A 16,709-nucleotide genomic window follows, 5' to 3' on the forward strand; every position below is an offset into this window, starting at 1 on the left:
TGAGGAGAAGGTCCAGCCTAATGGAGAAGGCAACTATCAGTGTTCAAAGAGCTGGCAGAAACCACTGAGAGGGCCCCCAAACCTCTAACCTAAACAACCTCCCAGAGAGGGGCGATAGAGGAGAAGAGCAGTGGTGCAGCTTAACACCACTGTTTACTCTAGATTGTGTTTAATTTACACTAGTGAGTTTGACACTTCATAAAAATGGTAAAGTATGCTTGGTTTTGCTTCATCTACCACGACTGAACATAAACTAGTTTCTACTAGATTATATTTTTATTCACTTCCATGCTTTTTGCTTCCCCACTTTTGACCGAGGATTTAACACCATTTCTACTCTAAAATTCTAATTTTTTCCTCCTCACAAAGGCCATTGGACTCCTTATGGACTTCATTTTCCAAGTGTATTTGCAACTGCATGTTTAATTTCTGTGCAAAATCACTGTGATTGTGTGTGAGGTGCTTAGCTAGTCATTTATGCCTGTGCATATCTCATTTTCATACATAATTGCATGTAAATTATGCATAAGAATTATGCATCTAATTACACACACATTTTTTAAAATCAACTCTATCTGTGTTAAATCGCATGACTTCTTTTTCACACAAGGCATTTTTGATCCAGCTCTATTATGTAATTTCTGACTGAGAAAAAATATTATAACCAGAAGTTCAAAAAACCTCAAGAAACATCTTCCTTTTTATCCCTTAAACATATTAGTATTCTTCGTTTGCCTTGTTATGCCATCAGAATAATCACATCCAATAAATGTCTTCTGCATGTATCAAAAATTTCACTTTGTGATTTAATTATTATCAAAAGCAATTGACTGTTGTATATAGTAACTTGCATTTTATTTAAAGACTAATACTACTTCCGTTTACTTCATTATACAAGGAAATATGTTTATTCTGAGTAAGGGACTCTAGTACAAGAGACTCTGATCTACAATTTGTGCTACAATAAAAATAATGACGATATCAACAAACCATTTTTTTTCAGGAATCGACCCTCAATTCCTCTTTTTTAATGACAAGTTATCTTGTTAAAATATCAACAAATCCAAAACTCAATAAACCTCACAGTCTGGAAGCAATAAAACTTAAACTGTCTGGGTTAGCAGACTGTAATACCCAACTCTCATTTAGCAATGCACAGAGATCTTCTAACATCTGTCATTAAACTCATCTGATGCAGTTACATAGATCTCAGTTCTACAACTGTAGTATACTTAATTTAAAATATTACAGGGGTATTGGTAATGAACTATCTATTAATGATATCTGACCTTTCAATTATATTATTTGCAACCTTTATTAAGAATTTCTGACACTTAAACTATTATGAGAAAGACTTGAAATTCAGAGTAGAAACCCTTTTTGCCCCTTAAAAATCCTCTGCAGCTTCAGCCAGGATAACCTCATGAATAGGACACTGTCCCCCTCTCCCTTTTTTCTGATCCAAGAAGCAGTGCATGCAAGAATCAGTAACTCAGCTCAAACGTTGAGAGTCTGGAATCCACAGTCAGCAAAGCAAAACAACAGGGAACATTTGGGAGTTGCCAGAGGAAAGAAAGGAAAGAAAGGAAAGAAGGAAAGAAAGGAAAGAAGGAAAGAACTCACAACCTCAACTAAGCTGAACACAGAGACTTCAGAGACAGTGGCTCTTCTTTATCTTTGGAAGCACCAGCTGAGAAAGGAAAGAAGGAAAGAAAAAGCCAAAGCAGGGTCCTCACAACCTCAACTAAGCTGAACACAGAGACTTCAGAGACAGTGGCTCTTCTTTATCTTTGGAAGCACCAGCTGAGGAAGGGCAAAAAAGCTGTGCCAAGTCAGTCTCTCTACACATTCTCTGCGGAACTTGACCCCATCTTTCAGTTCCGGGTAAGTCTTTTCTGGACAACTGTTATCTCAAATGGTGGCAATCTGTTCTGACTTGCTAAAGGCTCGACCTCTTACAGTAATTCAGAGCCGAAAAACTTGTGCTTTTATTTTTCTCTCTTAAAATTAAATCTTTTAAGAAAGTACACATATACTACTTTGTTAAGATAAAATTACTGAGGTTGCAAGTCAAAAGGCTTAAAGTTACTTGTGAAAGCTTATTCTTACTCCCTTGTGTGTATCACAGTTCAATTAGACAACATGCCACAATCAGTGCACAGGTTAAATTCACAGCAGGACAGAATTAAGTTTCAGACAAAATTAAGATCAGCCATAAACCTTTACTCCCTTGTATACACTTTATTCCTTTATTCTCTTACATACACTCAGAATTAGTAACTTCACCCTATGCTAAAGTAAGTTTAAAAATATACTCAAATAATTTGCATTTACTTTACAAAGAAAATGTGCACATAAAAGCATCAATACATTTGACTGAAATTTACTCAAATGTAAACTAACCCTTGCCACTTTTAATTCATAAAAGGTACAGTGCATCCCAGTGCATATCACTGAATGTCACTGTAGAGACACATGCTCAAGAGAAATCATTGCACTTGTGCCACTACATAAAACACAGTTTGCTCTCCCAGGCTTAGGAGTCTCCATGCAGGAATAGAAAAGGTTCACATGTTCCCACGTGAAATCTACCATGGGAAGTTGCAGGTGACAATACACATGCTCTGAGTGGAACTCCAGTCTTCCACGGGTAAGACAGTGATCATACTGCAAGGCTTTGAAGGTAGGAGTACAAACAGCCCAGAAGATTTTGCTATTCTGTAAGAGGCAGAAATTTTCCATGGAACATTCTGCAGTTTTCAGTGGAAGTCAACATGTAACTTGCAAGGAAGAGCTCCTGAGCTCTTGGGTAATGACTGTGTTGTCTCTTTTCTTTAGAAAGCACCCATCACACTATGGATATACCGTAAGAGAAAGTCAAATGAGGAATCTGCTCATGGCATGAGTTAACTATTTGTATTTGCACAGGACTCAGTAGAATGGGTGCTAATGTAAAAACCAACACTACAAAGCACAAAACCCAACAAAATCCCTTTACCTTGCAGCACAGTAGCTCAAAAATATAATTCTGTCACTAGGGGTCAGTATTAAAACGTATTACCTTTACAGGACACAGCTAGTGGCATTCTATTGTTGATTCCCTGCTGCAGAAACACAAACTTACATTAAAAAGGACTATTAAACCATAAAAAAGAGAGTAAACCTATACAATGGATTATTGCCTATTTGTGTTCCTAAATGTAGCTCTCGTGTACTAGAAATTTTGGTTCCCGTTCTCATAAATTAATGCATATACTCATGCAAATGCATTATCTTACATAATACTGAAGCTTCAATGTTGATGCATTTATGTGAATTAGGTTCTCTCCACAGTCTTGAAAGAGAAAAGCTATGAATAAGTTTCTCATTTTCTAACAGGGAAGATTACTACCTAGTGATATTACTACCTGATGGCAATAATCACTACTTCCTAATGACAGTAACAAAATCTGAAATGTAAGAAAAGTGGACATTCTCTAAATTTATTCCTTGACTGCCACACCCATCTTAAAAACAATAAAAATCTGCTGTGGATACTGAAAGAGAATGTGCAAGAATGTGAGAGACTTGCGCTACAGGTGAGCATTATCCACATGGAATAGACATATTTTGGGTCATTAGATTGGAATATGAGTTTCGGTTTGGAGTAGATGCAGCACTCACAGAAGTCAAGGGAACAACTCACTTTGTCCTTGCTGGGCATTGCCAATAACCAGTGAGTTCCCAGCCTATCTTCCCCTCCCCAGCCTACTCCCAAATCGTGGAAATCTTGATACATTTGAGAAAGTATACATTCAGATGCTGTGATAATGCCTGTAACTGCCTATATGGACTATATCATTTTGCTAATAGAATAGCTGTGAAGAATTAAAGAATTAGAAAATTAAATAACATCAAGCTCGCTGACTTTGCAGGTTTTGGAATGATACTTTACTATCTCGAATCCAGGCATAATACTTAGAAATATGTAACATGACACCAAGTATAAACTCCAGAAGAAATATTCTGCCAGATCATAAGTCTGTCATGTACCACAATTTCCTGTAGCCCTTAGTACAGATCAGCAAAACCCAGCCCTTTCCTTCTTTTCCTAGACCAAACTCTAACTGAATGCTATAAATTTTGCACTTAAAATAAACAGTTTAAGACAAATATTACTTAGTTTTCACTTCCAGTACAAAGCTCTAAATTTCAGAACATATGTTTTTCTTTAGTGGTAACTCCATTAGGTGCCCAGAATTCAGACCGTGCCAGCTTTATGAAGACAGCTATTAGAAATGACATTTGCACTACAGCAATATTGAAAAGAAGAGCTGGTCAAATCAATGATGTCTGATTAACTGGTACACTTGAGATCTTACTTCCATGTGCTACTTCTAACTAATACCATATTTATATTTAACACAATTAGCTTATCCTAAATACATGAAAAGCAAAAATAGTTGATTTTACTTTAAATGCAAAAAATAGGCAGAGGCTAAACCAAAATGTTCGTTCTGTATTTAGCGCAGAATAGCGCAGAATAATTTATTTTTCTGTCCAATAGATGGCACTGCTGTTTCTCTGTTTGTGTGCAATTTTCCCATTTGTGCATAATGTACATTATTGAAGTGACTGTGCCCGTATTTCCCGATGTGCTTGGACCCATCAAAATCAGACAGATTTCATAGAGTCTTTAAAATGGCATTCTGTGGTCCAAATAACTGTGTACAGTTTTAATAAAGCAAGTTAGTGTTCTGGATTACAAAATGTGAAGTGGATGCAAACACCCTGGTGAACATAACTCTGTTCTTCCCAGAAGCACACCACAGAAGCAAATTTTGACCAATAGATCAAGGATGGCCTTGGAGCTCTACGCACAAATAATTTCTTTATCATATGTTAGAATAAGTACATGGGATTTTAAACCGTGGTATACTTTGCCATCTTCTTTTTATTTAGCCTAATTATTAACAAGAATTTATCATCAATATACAGCAGCATTCTGTCATTGTGATAAAATTCTGCTAAAAGCATCATCTGGGAGTGTAGATCTGTAAATTAACAAGGCATTTGACCCCTGTACTTTTTCTATGTGCTACTGAAGCATGACAAAACAACAGCTCTGCAGCCAAAAACAAATGCTGAAATATTTTAGAAGTTATTTACAGTAATTTTTATATGTTCTGGTAGAGATCATATTGAAAACCCATGTTTTCCAGTAAACCAAAAACCACAGACTCTTTATATGGGACACATGTTCTCGTCTGCTCTAGATCTTTGGTTAAAATACTACGGGGGGCCAGAGTCATTAATTAATTTATTTATTTTTGCCAAATCATGGTTGCTTGGGGACTTGTGTGAAATGACAAGCTGGTCTCTGTCCCGTTCATCATGAACAGGTGTTCTAATTACAAAACCTCCACCATATTTGACACCTTTATTAGCTGTCTCAGTTGAGAAACAAAGGATTGATTGGGCAGGGGTATAGAACTAGCCTTTCACTGCTGTGGGGAAGCACCTAAAGGTCAAGGTTAATATACATTAGTGGGGGGTAGTATTGCCCATTGCCTATGCTGTTCTTGTGTTATTAATCAATGGAAGAGTTTATCCTTATGAGCTAGCTATTGTGGGAGCCTTAATTACAGAATTTGTTTCAACTTTTTTTTTCCCCAGTATTATATGAAAAGCAGACAACGTCTTGACCAAATATTCCTAATAAGAACAACAAACCTCCAGCAAAAATAGCAGTCTCTTGCACTCTGTTTACATTCCATAATATATACTGCTCAAAATGAAAGGGCAAGGTACACATCCTTCAATCAATAAAATACATGCAAAAATGCTCATGAAATAAAATATGGTGGAACACATGTATATGAATTCAACAAGATTGGATTTTTGTCTGGCTGGCAAAAACTGAAAACATTTATAGTAAATAGTCTTCCCCTTTACTTGTAGCCGTTTTGTTCTTGCCATGTCAGGTTTACTTGCTACTATTACTTTTATGATTTAATATTCTTGGAGGTTGTATAATAGGAATCTAATATATAACCAATAAAAGGGCACTAGACTCATTAGTCTCATTTGAGACCAGAATATTGGCAATATAATTACACAGCAAAGTCACATTATTACAAAAGTATATCAGCATCTTCATTATATATACACATATTTTCAGTGGTTTACAAGACATGCACACAAAATATTCCAGAATGAAATATGATTATGGTAACACAATCTGGAATGCATTTTCTGCAAACAATTTTTTTTCCTATTATGTGAATGTAAAATAAATATGGGCCAGATAGTCAGTGAGCTGGAACTATACCAATTTGTATCAGCTAAGGGTTCGACTCTGTATATTCATTTATATATCCTAGTCACACTTGGACCCTGCTATGACTTATTAATGGTTTTGATTTGGAAATGAAGCTTTGAAGTAATTATATAGTCACATGGCATTCATCCAATATACATATTTAATGTAAATTATTGCTCCTGATTTTCACAGAAGACCTGTGATTAGATTATCTGGTGCTTCCATATTGTAGTTGGAGCTGCACTGCAAAAAAAAGAGAAGTATATGTAAACCACCTTTACAATTTCCTGACTCTGCCCAGCAAGAAACTAATACGGACTTCATTATAATGCAGAGGAACAGAGACGGCTATTTCCCTGCCTGAGGTCTCAGAGAATTGTTCTAACAGTTGAGCTAAACAATGTTGTGACTATCTCCTTGGCAAAAGAAACTGAATGAGCTGGCATAAGCAGCTATACCAACTCAAAATTCTCCAGAAATTCCCTTTTCACAATGTGAAACCTCAAAGGGCTGCGCTATGAAAACCAGCTGTAGCGGAGCTGAGTTTGACCCCTAGACTCCAGTACTGTGTTCCTTTTATGTGTGTATGACTCCCACTGACACCAACTGAAGAGTCATGCACATGAGGAGAGCAGAATATCAGACAAAAAAATCTACTATGTGAACCTGAGAACAGAGTATTACTCTCTTGTGTCAAATTATAGGTCCATCTGGTAACATTAAGTGAATACTGGTGACTATTAGAGCTGAATCAATAAATTGAAACAAATAATTTATTTGGTGAGTTATTTTACTTTTTCACTTCAAAGAATGCCCATGCATGGATTACAACTTCCTTAAGAATATCCCAGGAAACTTTTAAGGAATTTTATTTTATGGTTTGTTAGTTACATGTGATTGCTCATATATGTCAGACTGCTCTGTTTCTTTTCCCTAAACAGAACTTTTAATAGAGCTGGGATAACAGAACTCTGTAACTGATAGTAGAATTTAGTTGATACAATTATTTCGGAACTTACAGTCAGCTAACCATCCTTTGTTAGTTATTTTGGATACTGAAGGTACACTTCTTCTAGAGGATGCACTATGAGCACTCTCTATGACTTGGGAAACAATAACAAAAGAAAGACAAAGCCAATATCTCAGTGCTATCTCCCTCAAAGACTGGGTTTAAATCAGTCAAAAAAGCTGCATGAACCATTGAATTTTAAAGGATACCTTACTGATTTTGAATTTCAAAATATATTCCACACCAAATGTCTTAGATTATGGGGCATATTTTCCTTCTCTGTTCTTTTCAAAACACAACTTGTATCGCTGCTTTCATTACATCCGCTTCATACCCTTCCTTGATAAAGCAAACATTAGTAAAGATAGCATAACTCTTATAACACATGAGAACCAGCTTATTCCAGATGACTCAAAAGCACCAAAAAATGCCTTATTCAAATTCAAACGGACCTGCCTTTTAGGGTAAGCACAAGATGAGGCATTCTTTACAAATCAAAATATTATCACTTGTGTTCAGAGTAGTGTTTTAAATAATAATTTAATTATGGCAGACTCACCTTGCATTACTAGGACTGGCTGCTGTCAAATTAGCTAACGCAGTCACTGCAGCTTCTTTTACCTCTTCATTGTCACTGCTTAGCAGCTGTACTAGCTGGGGAATCCCTTTAAAAGAAATAATTGTAAACATGAACCTTTAAATAAACCACAGCAGTCTGCAAAATTATAATATGCTCCTTATAAAAGGAAAAGCACAGATTCTAGTTCATCTCTTTCCACCTTACTTACCCTGAAGTCCAAATGCACGTTTGCTGGCTGGATTCTCACACAAGGCAGAAATTGCTTGGGAAGCAGCAATTTTAACTCCATCATTATCTATTTCCAAAAGGTTTACAAGACACTTCTCAACCTGTTCCTCATTTAAGATTTTTCTGTTTTCAGCTTTAAATGAAAAAGAACAATAACATTACATACCTAGGATCACGCTTAACTTCGGTTTGTGCTAACAAAGTCCAAATGCATAATACTGAAGAACACATAAATGTAAATGTTCAATTGAACTTGGTGGAGTATCAGTCAACATACTACAATAGCCAAAAAAAGACAGAAGGTGTTAAAAATTGAATTTTAAATTCTGCACAGCCTGCAGTTCTTCACTATTGCCCATTTTGCAGAGAATTTTAATTTTGGATTTTAGCCTGGTGACAAAGGGTTCACTGCTGACCGACACCGCAATGATCAGCAGCAGCTAAGGAAGGACACAGATGTTCCCTTCCTCTACACAAGTAACAACACAGAGTGTCTACAAAATATCTACAGATCTCTGACAATTATGCTAATGAACTTGTTCTTTCCAAAATGGGTAAGATCAGAAGTGCAGGTGATTGTTAGAATGAGCCCTGAGTGAAACTTTCTCATCCAAAAAGGCACTGGAGAGCATAGAAGCTCTGCAGTTATGAGGGTCAATAAACATTTAACCATATGCATAATTTAAAGTGGATTATTTACATGCTTGAAGTTATATCTACATGGCAAAATTTTCAAATGTATCGAAGAATTTCAGGAACTTGGAAGTCAATAGACTTTGACACATTTGGACATTTTACCAGTGCTTACTAATGCTTTGAGGGATCCCTTTTTGGACCGTCGTCTTATTAATAAAAAGGAAAGAAAATGATTGTAAGCATTTTTTAAAATAAAACTGGATCTGTTGTGAATAAAGTAAACAAACAGAAGTCCACAAAGCCAATGAAAAGAAAGTTTGATTGAAAACCCAGTTACAGCAGAAGTGACTCAATGCACTTCCATAACACCACCGGCCATTTCCTCCTCTCTAAAGTATTTTTAGAATCATCAGAGATATGCAATTGAAATCACAAAGCAAAAGATGAAACAAATAAAACAGACAGGTTTTTAAGTGTCAGCAGAACCTTGGCCACAACTTTGATACATATTAGCCACACCTCGAGAGAAGTCCTTAACTGGGATTACAGACCATTTTGACAAGTTATCAAGTATGCTGCTGGCCTGTTGCTTGCCAAAGTAGTCCATAATCCCTAATAATGAGGTTCTCCATGCCTCACTAATTTGGTTCTTGTACAGAAAGTTACTTATTACTATCCAGATTTTCTTAAAAATTATTCTTACTTTTAAAGGCAGTTACGATGATGGGCGTTTCATTTAAAAGATAATTTATGCCTATAATAATTCTAATAATAATAATAAGAATTAATTTGAATGAGTGAAAATAGTGATTAAAAATATTTTAAACAGAATAAAGAATTTTTCAATAATGTGGAAAACAGATTTTGGATTTGAATTTGTCGGAAAGAGTATGCACCTGTATTTTTTAGCTAGTCAGATGAGAATTTTAAGATGCTGGTGCCAATTCTATTTAAGGGATGAATGTTTACTGCTGATCCTCCCTTGTTTGTACGAGTTGTTTCCTTTGTTTCCTTTACTACAGAAAAGAAAGAACGCATGATTGAAAAGCATCCTTTGTGCTTAAGCACTGCTCATGTCAGTGCCAACACCATATTTACAGTGATTAATTTCTTGACCCCTAAATAATTTGAATACATTGATTTAACACGAAGTAAAATACGCAGGCACACATAACTAAAAGAGTCCGGAGTACTAACACTTTGTCGAGTTTTTCATGCATTGACCTCATCATGAGCCAACCTTTGTTTTTCAGTGTATTTTGCTATTTCCCCTTCTTACCCCAAAATCATGATCAGAGTTCTTCTGATTACCTATTCAGCTCACTGCCATCACCTTATGGAATTATTTATACTGATTTCAAACGATAAAAAGTTAATGTCAAATAGTATAATGACTTCTCACTGATCTTGAGTTTGGATAACCCAGATAAATAAAAATCTGTATTATGAAAAAGCATACATTAATCAGGCTATACAGCATGTTTAGTGTTCCTTCTCTTGAAATGATATGCATGTAAAGAATGGGGAGAGCTTCAAACCAGAAGTTTAGCAGAGCGAGGCCAGACTCAAGTGAGCACGATCACCACTTTCTCCATACACACTCCATAGCATGCTGGTGCGTCTGGCATTGTCAGGGGAAAGTCAGGCCCTCCTTAATCAACAGTCCAGATAATCCACTCACAGATATTCAATAATTTATAGCATTAAATTATATTTTGCATCCTGAAATGACTGCATTATTTACTGGTCAAGGATTCACCACTGTAATTCTAGGCATACAAAACAGAACCATTGAAAAATTAATATATTAAATTCAAAATTACTTTACAGAACAAAACAAATTTTCAGGGGCAAAGGGATAATGATTATGTATTGAAATATCATCAATTTTAATTTACTTACACAGAGCAGCCTCCTAAAGATGCTATTTAGAATTGAATATAGTGTTTGTACCATGTAATTTATTCTGATATTGTGAGTAGCTTTTAAGTGTACCTTAAGGGATATACCTGTCTTATAGCAACAACAACAAAAAGTTACAGGAGTCCTTTTCCAAAGGGCTGAAGGGGACACAAAACAAACCTGTTTGCTATGATCACATCTATCTGGAAAAAAACAAAACTAAATTCTGCCTATCAACAATAACCATTTCAAAAGCAGATACTGCTGTACACTCAGCTGCTGGGATTAAAAAAACCAGACAGATACATGTTCTGTCAGCAGAAGTTAGGTTTTTCATTTCAGTGAAAAGCAGTACTTTTTTTCTCAAGTATGCAGGAAATGTTGATAAATTGCAATCGCGATTATCAGATCTGAAGTGGTCTGCTTATGGCTATTGCAAATCTAATGAAAAAGTCATGAAAGAACTTGGAGCTGTGTTGTATTCTACTGGACTTAAATCAAGGTAAGTATTAGTACAGTATATATGACCGTTGCAGTTTGGATAGGCTGTTTAGTATATTCACAACCAGAATCCAAAGCAACAAACAAGAACTGCAAATATTTCTGTTTTCTTTTTGCACTTGGACTATTTCTTATAAAGGCCTCAATGCTGCTTTTCTCTCCACTGGAATGCTGACTTTAGACCAGTGGATCTACACATCTGAAATAATTTCAATACTTCTGAGGGCCACGTTTACTGTGTTTTCCACTGCACCAAGTAAAACAAGTTGCCCTTTGTCTAACTGGTTGTCGCCATAATTCTACAGCTTGGAAGCAAATATTTTAAATCTTTTGATGTATTTTCCCAGCTTGCTGCCTCCATACCAACAGGCTCAAGGAGAAAGCGAACCTTTATAATGAAACCACATTGACTCCATTTGTGAAGAAGCATGACGAGAAGATGCATCTTTACTGGTGGTAGCATCCCACGATATAAGATCATAGGCAGTACTGTAATATATTATGTGAAGTTCTTGCCACTGTACTTTAAAAATGTTGTGTTCAGACATGTTTCCATAACAGCTGCTAAAATATCAGGCCACAAAAACGGCAAAAGGTGTGAAAGAGGAACAGAAGGCCATGCTTATTTGAAAATAAATATGAAAAAAGGAGTAAAATGCAGTAGAAAGTAGTAGGAGCAAATATGAGTCTGCTTAGAATCCACTCTTCATGTTTCATTTGCAATCCAAATAATTACAAATATTCAGGATGTCAAACTAAGGAAGATGAGAAAAGAAATGGAAAAATAGGATGGGGAGAGAAGAAAGGAAATACTGTAGAAAGAAGAGATTGTTTTAGCCATATATTAAAATAGATAGTGTATTTGTAAAATACACAGAAATTAAGCCATGATTCAACCATGAATGTTAGAAATATGAATGAAATATTTAAGCTGTACTGTCATAGTTACTGTCATCAAAATCCCTTGACAGAATTAAAATCTTCTGTAGACAGAAGTATGCTAGTTCTGACACTGCATTTTGTTACACAGCAGTACCAGGCATATGTTGCAACTCACAAGCCAGTGTATGGAAGGAATTTCAAATGTAGATTTATTTCAAGAGCATCCTTGTGGGCAAAAATGATGAGCATGTTCTGCCTAATTCAGAATTCCTTGGTGAATTAAAGAAAAGTGTATAAAAAAGAACTGTAGGATGAATAATAACAAAAAGCTGACATAGAAACTATTTCACTCCACTGGGAATATTAATCTGCAAGCCATTTGAAAGGCTTTTTTTTCATGTCCCTGTTAAAGGAATTTGTATTTGCAATCGCCTGACATTTAGACGAGCAGTTACAGGCAAAAGGAAGTAAGCTTGTGATTAAGTCTTAACTGATAGCAATGAGAAATAGTGCCAGCAAAGGTGGATTAAGATGGCAGTTACCTGGCATCACTAAACAAAAGATAAAGATCGTATTTTCAGAGTTCTATTTTCCTTTTTGAGGACAGCAGTTTGCAAGAATATACTACATTTAAAAATAAACTGAGGTAAAATCTTAACATTTTCATATATATATACACATATATACACATATATATACATATATATATGTAGCCTAGCATCCAACTACTACTGTGATTAGCGAGATTCATTGCTGTAATTAATTCTTACCAGTGTTTTCCTCAGGACAAGTACTACCCTCAAACAGATAAGACAGCCTCATTCTGGACGAGAATTTACTTCATAAACAAATTCATGTCCATGGATTTTTAAAAAAGCACATACTGTCATAGGCTGCTTTGGTAATTGCCTTTGCTGCATTCTTCTGAATATCAGGAACAGTGGAGACTCCTACAAATGAAAGTAGCTTTTTAAGGCCTCCTGTCTGCTGAATCAGTTGCAGAGCATGCACATCTTCGAGACAATTTCCCAACACAGCAAGAGCTTCCACATGTAGATCACTGAATTCCTAATAAGGAAAAAACACCAGACATATAACCTTCAAATCTATATTTAAGTATCTTTGGCTTTTAACTTTGTAGGATAATTGTCATAACTTTCTCTTGGACAGCTTATTCACACTGCAAAGTACATCTTTTCATACTCGTATTTTTTGTGTAATTTCTGTGATGTGCCTTAGGATGGAACACAATTTATCAAGAACTGTAAAAACCCTGGAAGTTTCTCATTTACATCAAAGTGAGTGAGGCAGGTATTCAGAAAGGACCTGTCATCTTAAACTTTCAAAACTTCTATTTCCCACGATGACATCTGAACTCAAGAAGTACTAAAATGAGTCTCATAATATAAGCAATGAAATTTCCAAGGTAGGCAATTATATTTAAGGCCATTGATATCAAAGTTAATTCAGAAAAACAGGTTAGTGTTCAAATGGAACAGCACCAGAGTTCAGCATATATTAAAAATTTTTCAGAAAACAGCATATAAGAAGTTATATGGTGAATTTTTCTGATATTTACAACAGTTTGAGAAATGGACAGAAAATGCAAAACACCATTACCAATCACAATAAAGCAATAAAACAAAGATATACTTTTTGGTGAATCCCTTTAATCGCTTTGTTAGTAAGCTAGGTATACTAGCTTATCCTATTCCTATTATAGTTAGCTCCAAGTAAGGAGCTCTTGCTTCTTTTATCACTCTTCTATAACATGATTGTTATTTCACATTAGTCATACAAACATTAGCAGCAAGAACAAAAAACTTTTAAGTAAACTGTACTTAAGGCAAGTAAACTGTACATTGGTTTCCAGTATCTTCAGAAGACAATCTAATCCTTTATTTTCTCCCAGTATTATCCTGGTTTCTCTGTCTTTGCTAATTACTTCTAAGGTTTTAAGGGCCAACGACTGAATAACTGGGTATTCAGATTTCAGTAGTTCCAGCAAGGGTGGAATTACATTCAGTGCACGAACTGCAGCACGGCTTTGAAAATCCTGCAGTAAAATATTCAACAAAGAATGTTAGTGATAAAGAATATAACAGTATATCAATTCCTGACTTTTCAAAAAAGACACCAAAGATCTGATTTCAAACATATAAAAATCAGTCAATACTACAGAACTTCCAGTTTTGAAGATTTCTTTCATTTCAGCTAAGAATCAAAATGAATATAATCAAGCCCTACCAACCTTAAATTCCAATTTTTTTGCATGACTGAAGTACACTCTACGAAATCTAGTCCTGTCTAAGGATGACTATTTACTCTTGGTTTTGCCATTGAGAAAGTTTTTAAAATTTATTTTCTTTCTTTTTATTTACTTCGGGGGGTGGGGTGGGGTGAGGGATAGTTTTCACACTCTACTGTGGTTGCCTGGTTATATTTTCATTTGTTTTAGTAATTATAAAACAAGAATTTTAAAAATAAAAAGACAGTAGTAGATTATATTAAAATAGAAAAAAAATAAATACATTACAATTCACTTTTAAATAGCTTATTGCACATGTGCTGCATGCAATTATCCTTATCAATATAAGCAAGCACCAGGTGCAGTTATACAGATATACCCTGCAACAAAGACAGTGAGATAGTAAAAAAGGAGAAAGAGTAAAATGTGATTCTGAATAGACATGCTCTGATGCCCCAAAAGAGATAGAGTTATAAACTGAATTCATTATTGAATTGATTCGCGTAAGCCATGGAAGAGAACTGCCATACAAATGCACCATTCTTTTGCTAAGCAGCATATGGATGACATTAGTGCCGTGTGAAAGTAGCCAATAACAAATCTATTCCTCCCGGTATGGAAAGTAGCTGTTGACAGCATTCACCTATCATTAAAAAAATGTTCAAAATTGTGACTAGGGACTTGATGGCTAAAACAAGGGACAGTGCAATTGCTAGTTCTTTAAATTACAGGATTATTCCAACCTTTTGGATAGACAGATTATAACTCTCATTACTGAGATCAACATTTTCCAACTAAGAAAACAAATTCATATTTAGTTTAAAAAAATCTGAATCTGATTCTGATCCCACTTACACTGCTGTAGAGCAGGGATAATTGCACTCAGTTCAACAGAATTAGAGTCAAATCAGCTATATTCACAACAAATGTAACAATTAAGGGCTTGGGTGTCATGTTTTCAAATGCATTGATGAACACTGGGGAGTCAAGGAACCAAATACTTTATTAACGCAACAGAGGATGGCAGGGGTGTGAGGAAAGTGCTTATCTGGTTCTCTAATTTAAACCACCAACAAGCTTTACCTGCACCAGGAGGTAGATACATTCAACTGAATTCTTCTTAACATCAGGATCAGGGCTACCTAGCAGTCTGATCAGTGGTTCTAATCCACCTTGCTCAAAAATTTGTACTTTAGTAGTATATTCAACAGCCATATGTGCTAGACAGAGAGTAGCAAATTCATGGATAACTACATCTTCTATAGGGAAAAAAAAAAAGAAATATTTTGACCAAGTTTTATTCAGCACAGTGCATGTTCACTAATTCAGTGGTTTAAAATATTATTTGAAGTCAATAAACTCAAATCTCTCAATCATACCTGACATATAGCTTCATCCGTACAACATGAAACACTACTCAGTGAGTAACAGAGCTACTCCTATAAAAGCTACTACTAACATGTAGTATGACAAATCATAAGTTACGAGGAAGATTTTATTAAATTGCCCAATTAAAAGGCAATCACAAATTATTTCTGAGTGTATTTTTGCACGAGGAATGAATACTGTAAGGTACCTGCTGCTGCCAGCTGTGATATAAGTGAATTTGTGACATCCAGTTCCCTCAGTAACTTCTTGACATCATCTACAACGAAATAAATACAAATATGAAGACTCATTTGGCAGTCTTGGCTGAGTAAAGAAACAGATTCTGCTCCAAGGGAAACATTCTTAAGGTTACTCCCTGAGTGACAAAACAATCTGAGTGGAACGACACATAACTGAAGTTACACCAAGATCATAATGGGCCCAGAAAAATATTTTCAAGTACCAGATGACATTCTTTGACATTTGATAGATACGAAATACCTAAATATTTCATTAAAACTTTATTCATACTTGCATCTAGCAGGTTCTTATTAAATATTGCACGTTTAGTTTTCAAAGAAGTCATACCCCAACAGTTAGAATTATCTGTGGTGAAAATTATGAAACTAAAAGAAATCCTTCCATTATTTAATTTTCAAGCCATTGCTTTCTAAGTCTATGCTAACACAGCCCACACTGCAAACTGGAAACATGGATTATATAGGTCTTATTAAAATCACAGGAAAGACTTTCACAATGCACTTTTTTTGTCAATGGCAAAATAGCAAAACCACAACCACTGGATAGAACAACCAAAAAACATTCTTTGGGACAGTCTTCATGTGATCTTACAGGACTGTGTTGTTACTATGAACACATTACATTGTTGAAATACAAGAAAAAAGGTATGAGTTGAATGTACTTTTAAAGAAAAAAACAATTAAAATGTGAATATAAGTGGAAGATCTTCAGTCATTCAAATCCATGTTTGTGCAGCAGTACTGGAAGCCAAGGTCCGAATATATGCTAGTGCTGAGATGAAAGTAAGGGAAAG

At 35.4% G+C, this 16,709-nt stretch overlaps 1 protein-coding gene across 1 annotated transcript in view; it reads right to left on the reverse strand.

Annotated features, from left to right (window-relative positions):
* ARMC3 (armadillo repeat containing 3) overlaps positions 1 to 16,709 on the reverse strand; it is a 47,020-nt gene that overhangs the window by 21,301 nt on the left and 9,010 nt on the right. Inside the window, 6 exon segments of the mRNA XM_010139590.1 lie at positions 7,870 to 7,975; positions 8,099 to 8,251; positions 12,924 to 13,107; positions 13,901 to 14,095; positions 15,371 to 15,546; positions 15,864 to 15,932. Coding sequence (XP_010137892.1) covers positions 7,870 to 7,975; positions 8,099 to 8,251; positions 12,924 to 13,107; positions 13,901 to 14,095; positions 15,371 to 15,546; positions 15,864 to 15,932 — 883 coding nt within the window.

The sequence above is a fragment of the Buceros rhinoceros genome, unplaced genomic scaffold (genome assembly GCF_000710305.1).
Source record: "Buceros rhinoceros silvestris isolate BGI_N320 unplaced genomic scaffold, ASM71030v1 scaffold67, whole genome shotgun sequence".
Classification (NCBI taxonomy): Eukaryota; Metazoa; Chordata; class Aves; order Bucerotiformes; family Bucerotidae; genus Buceros; species Buceros rhinoceros.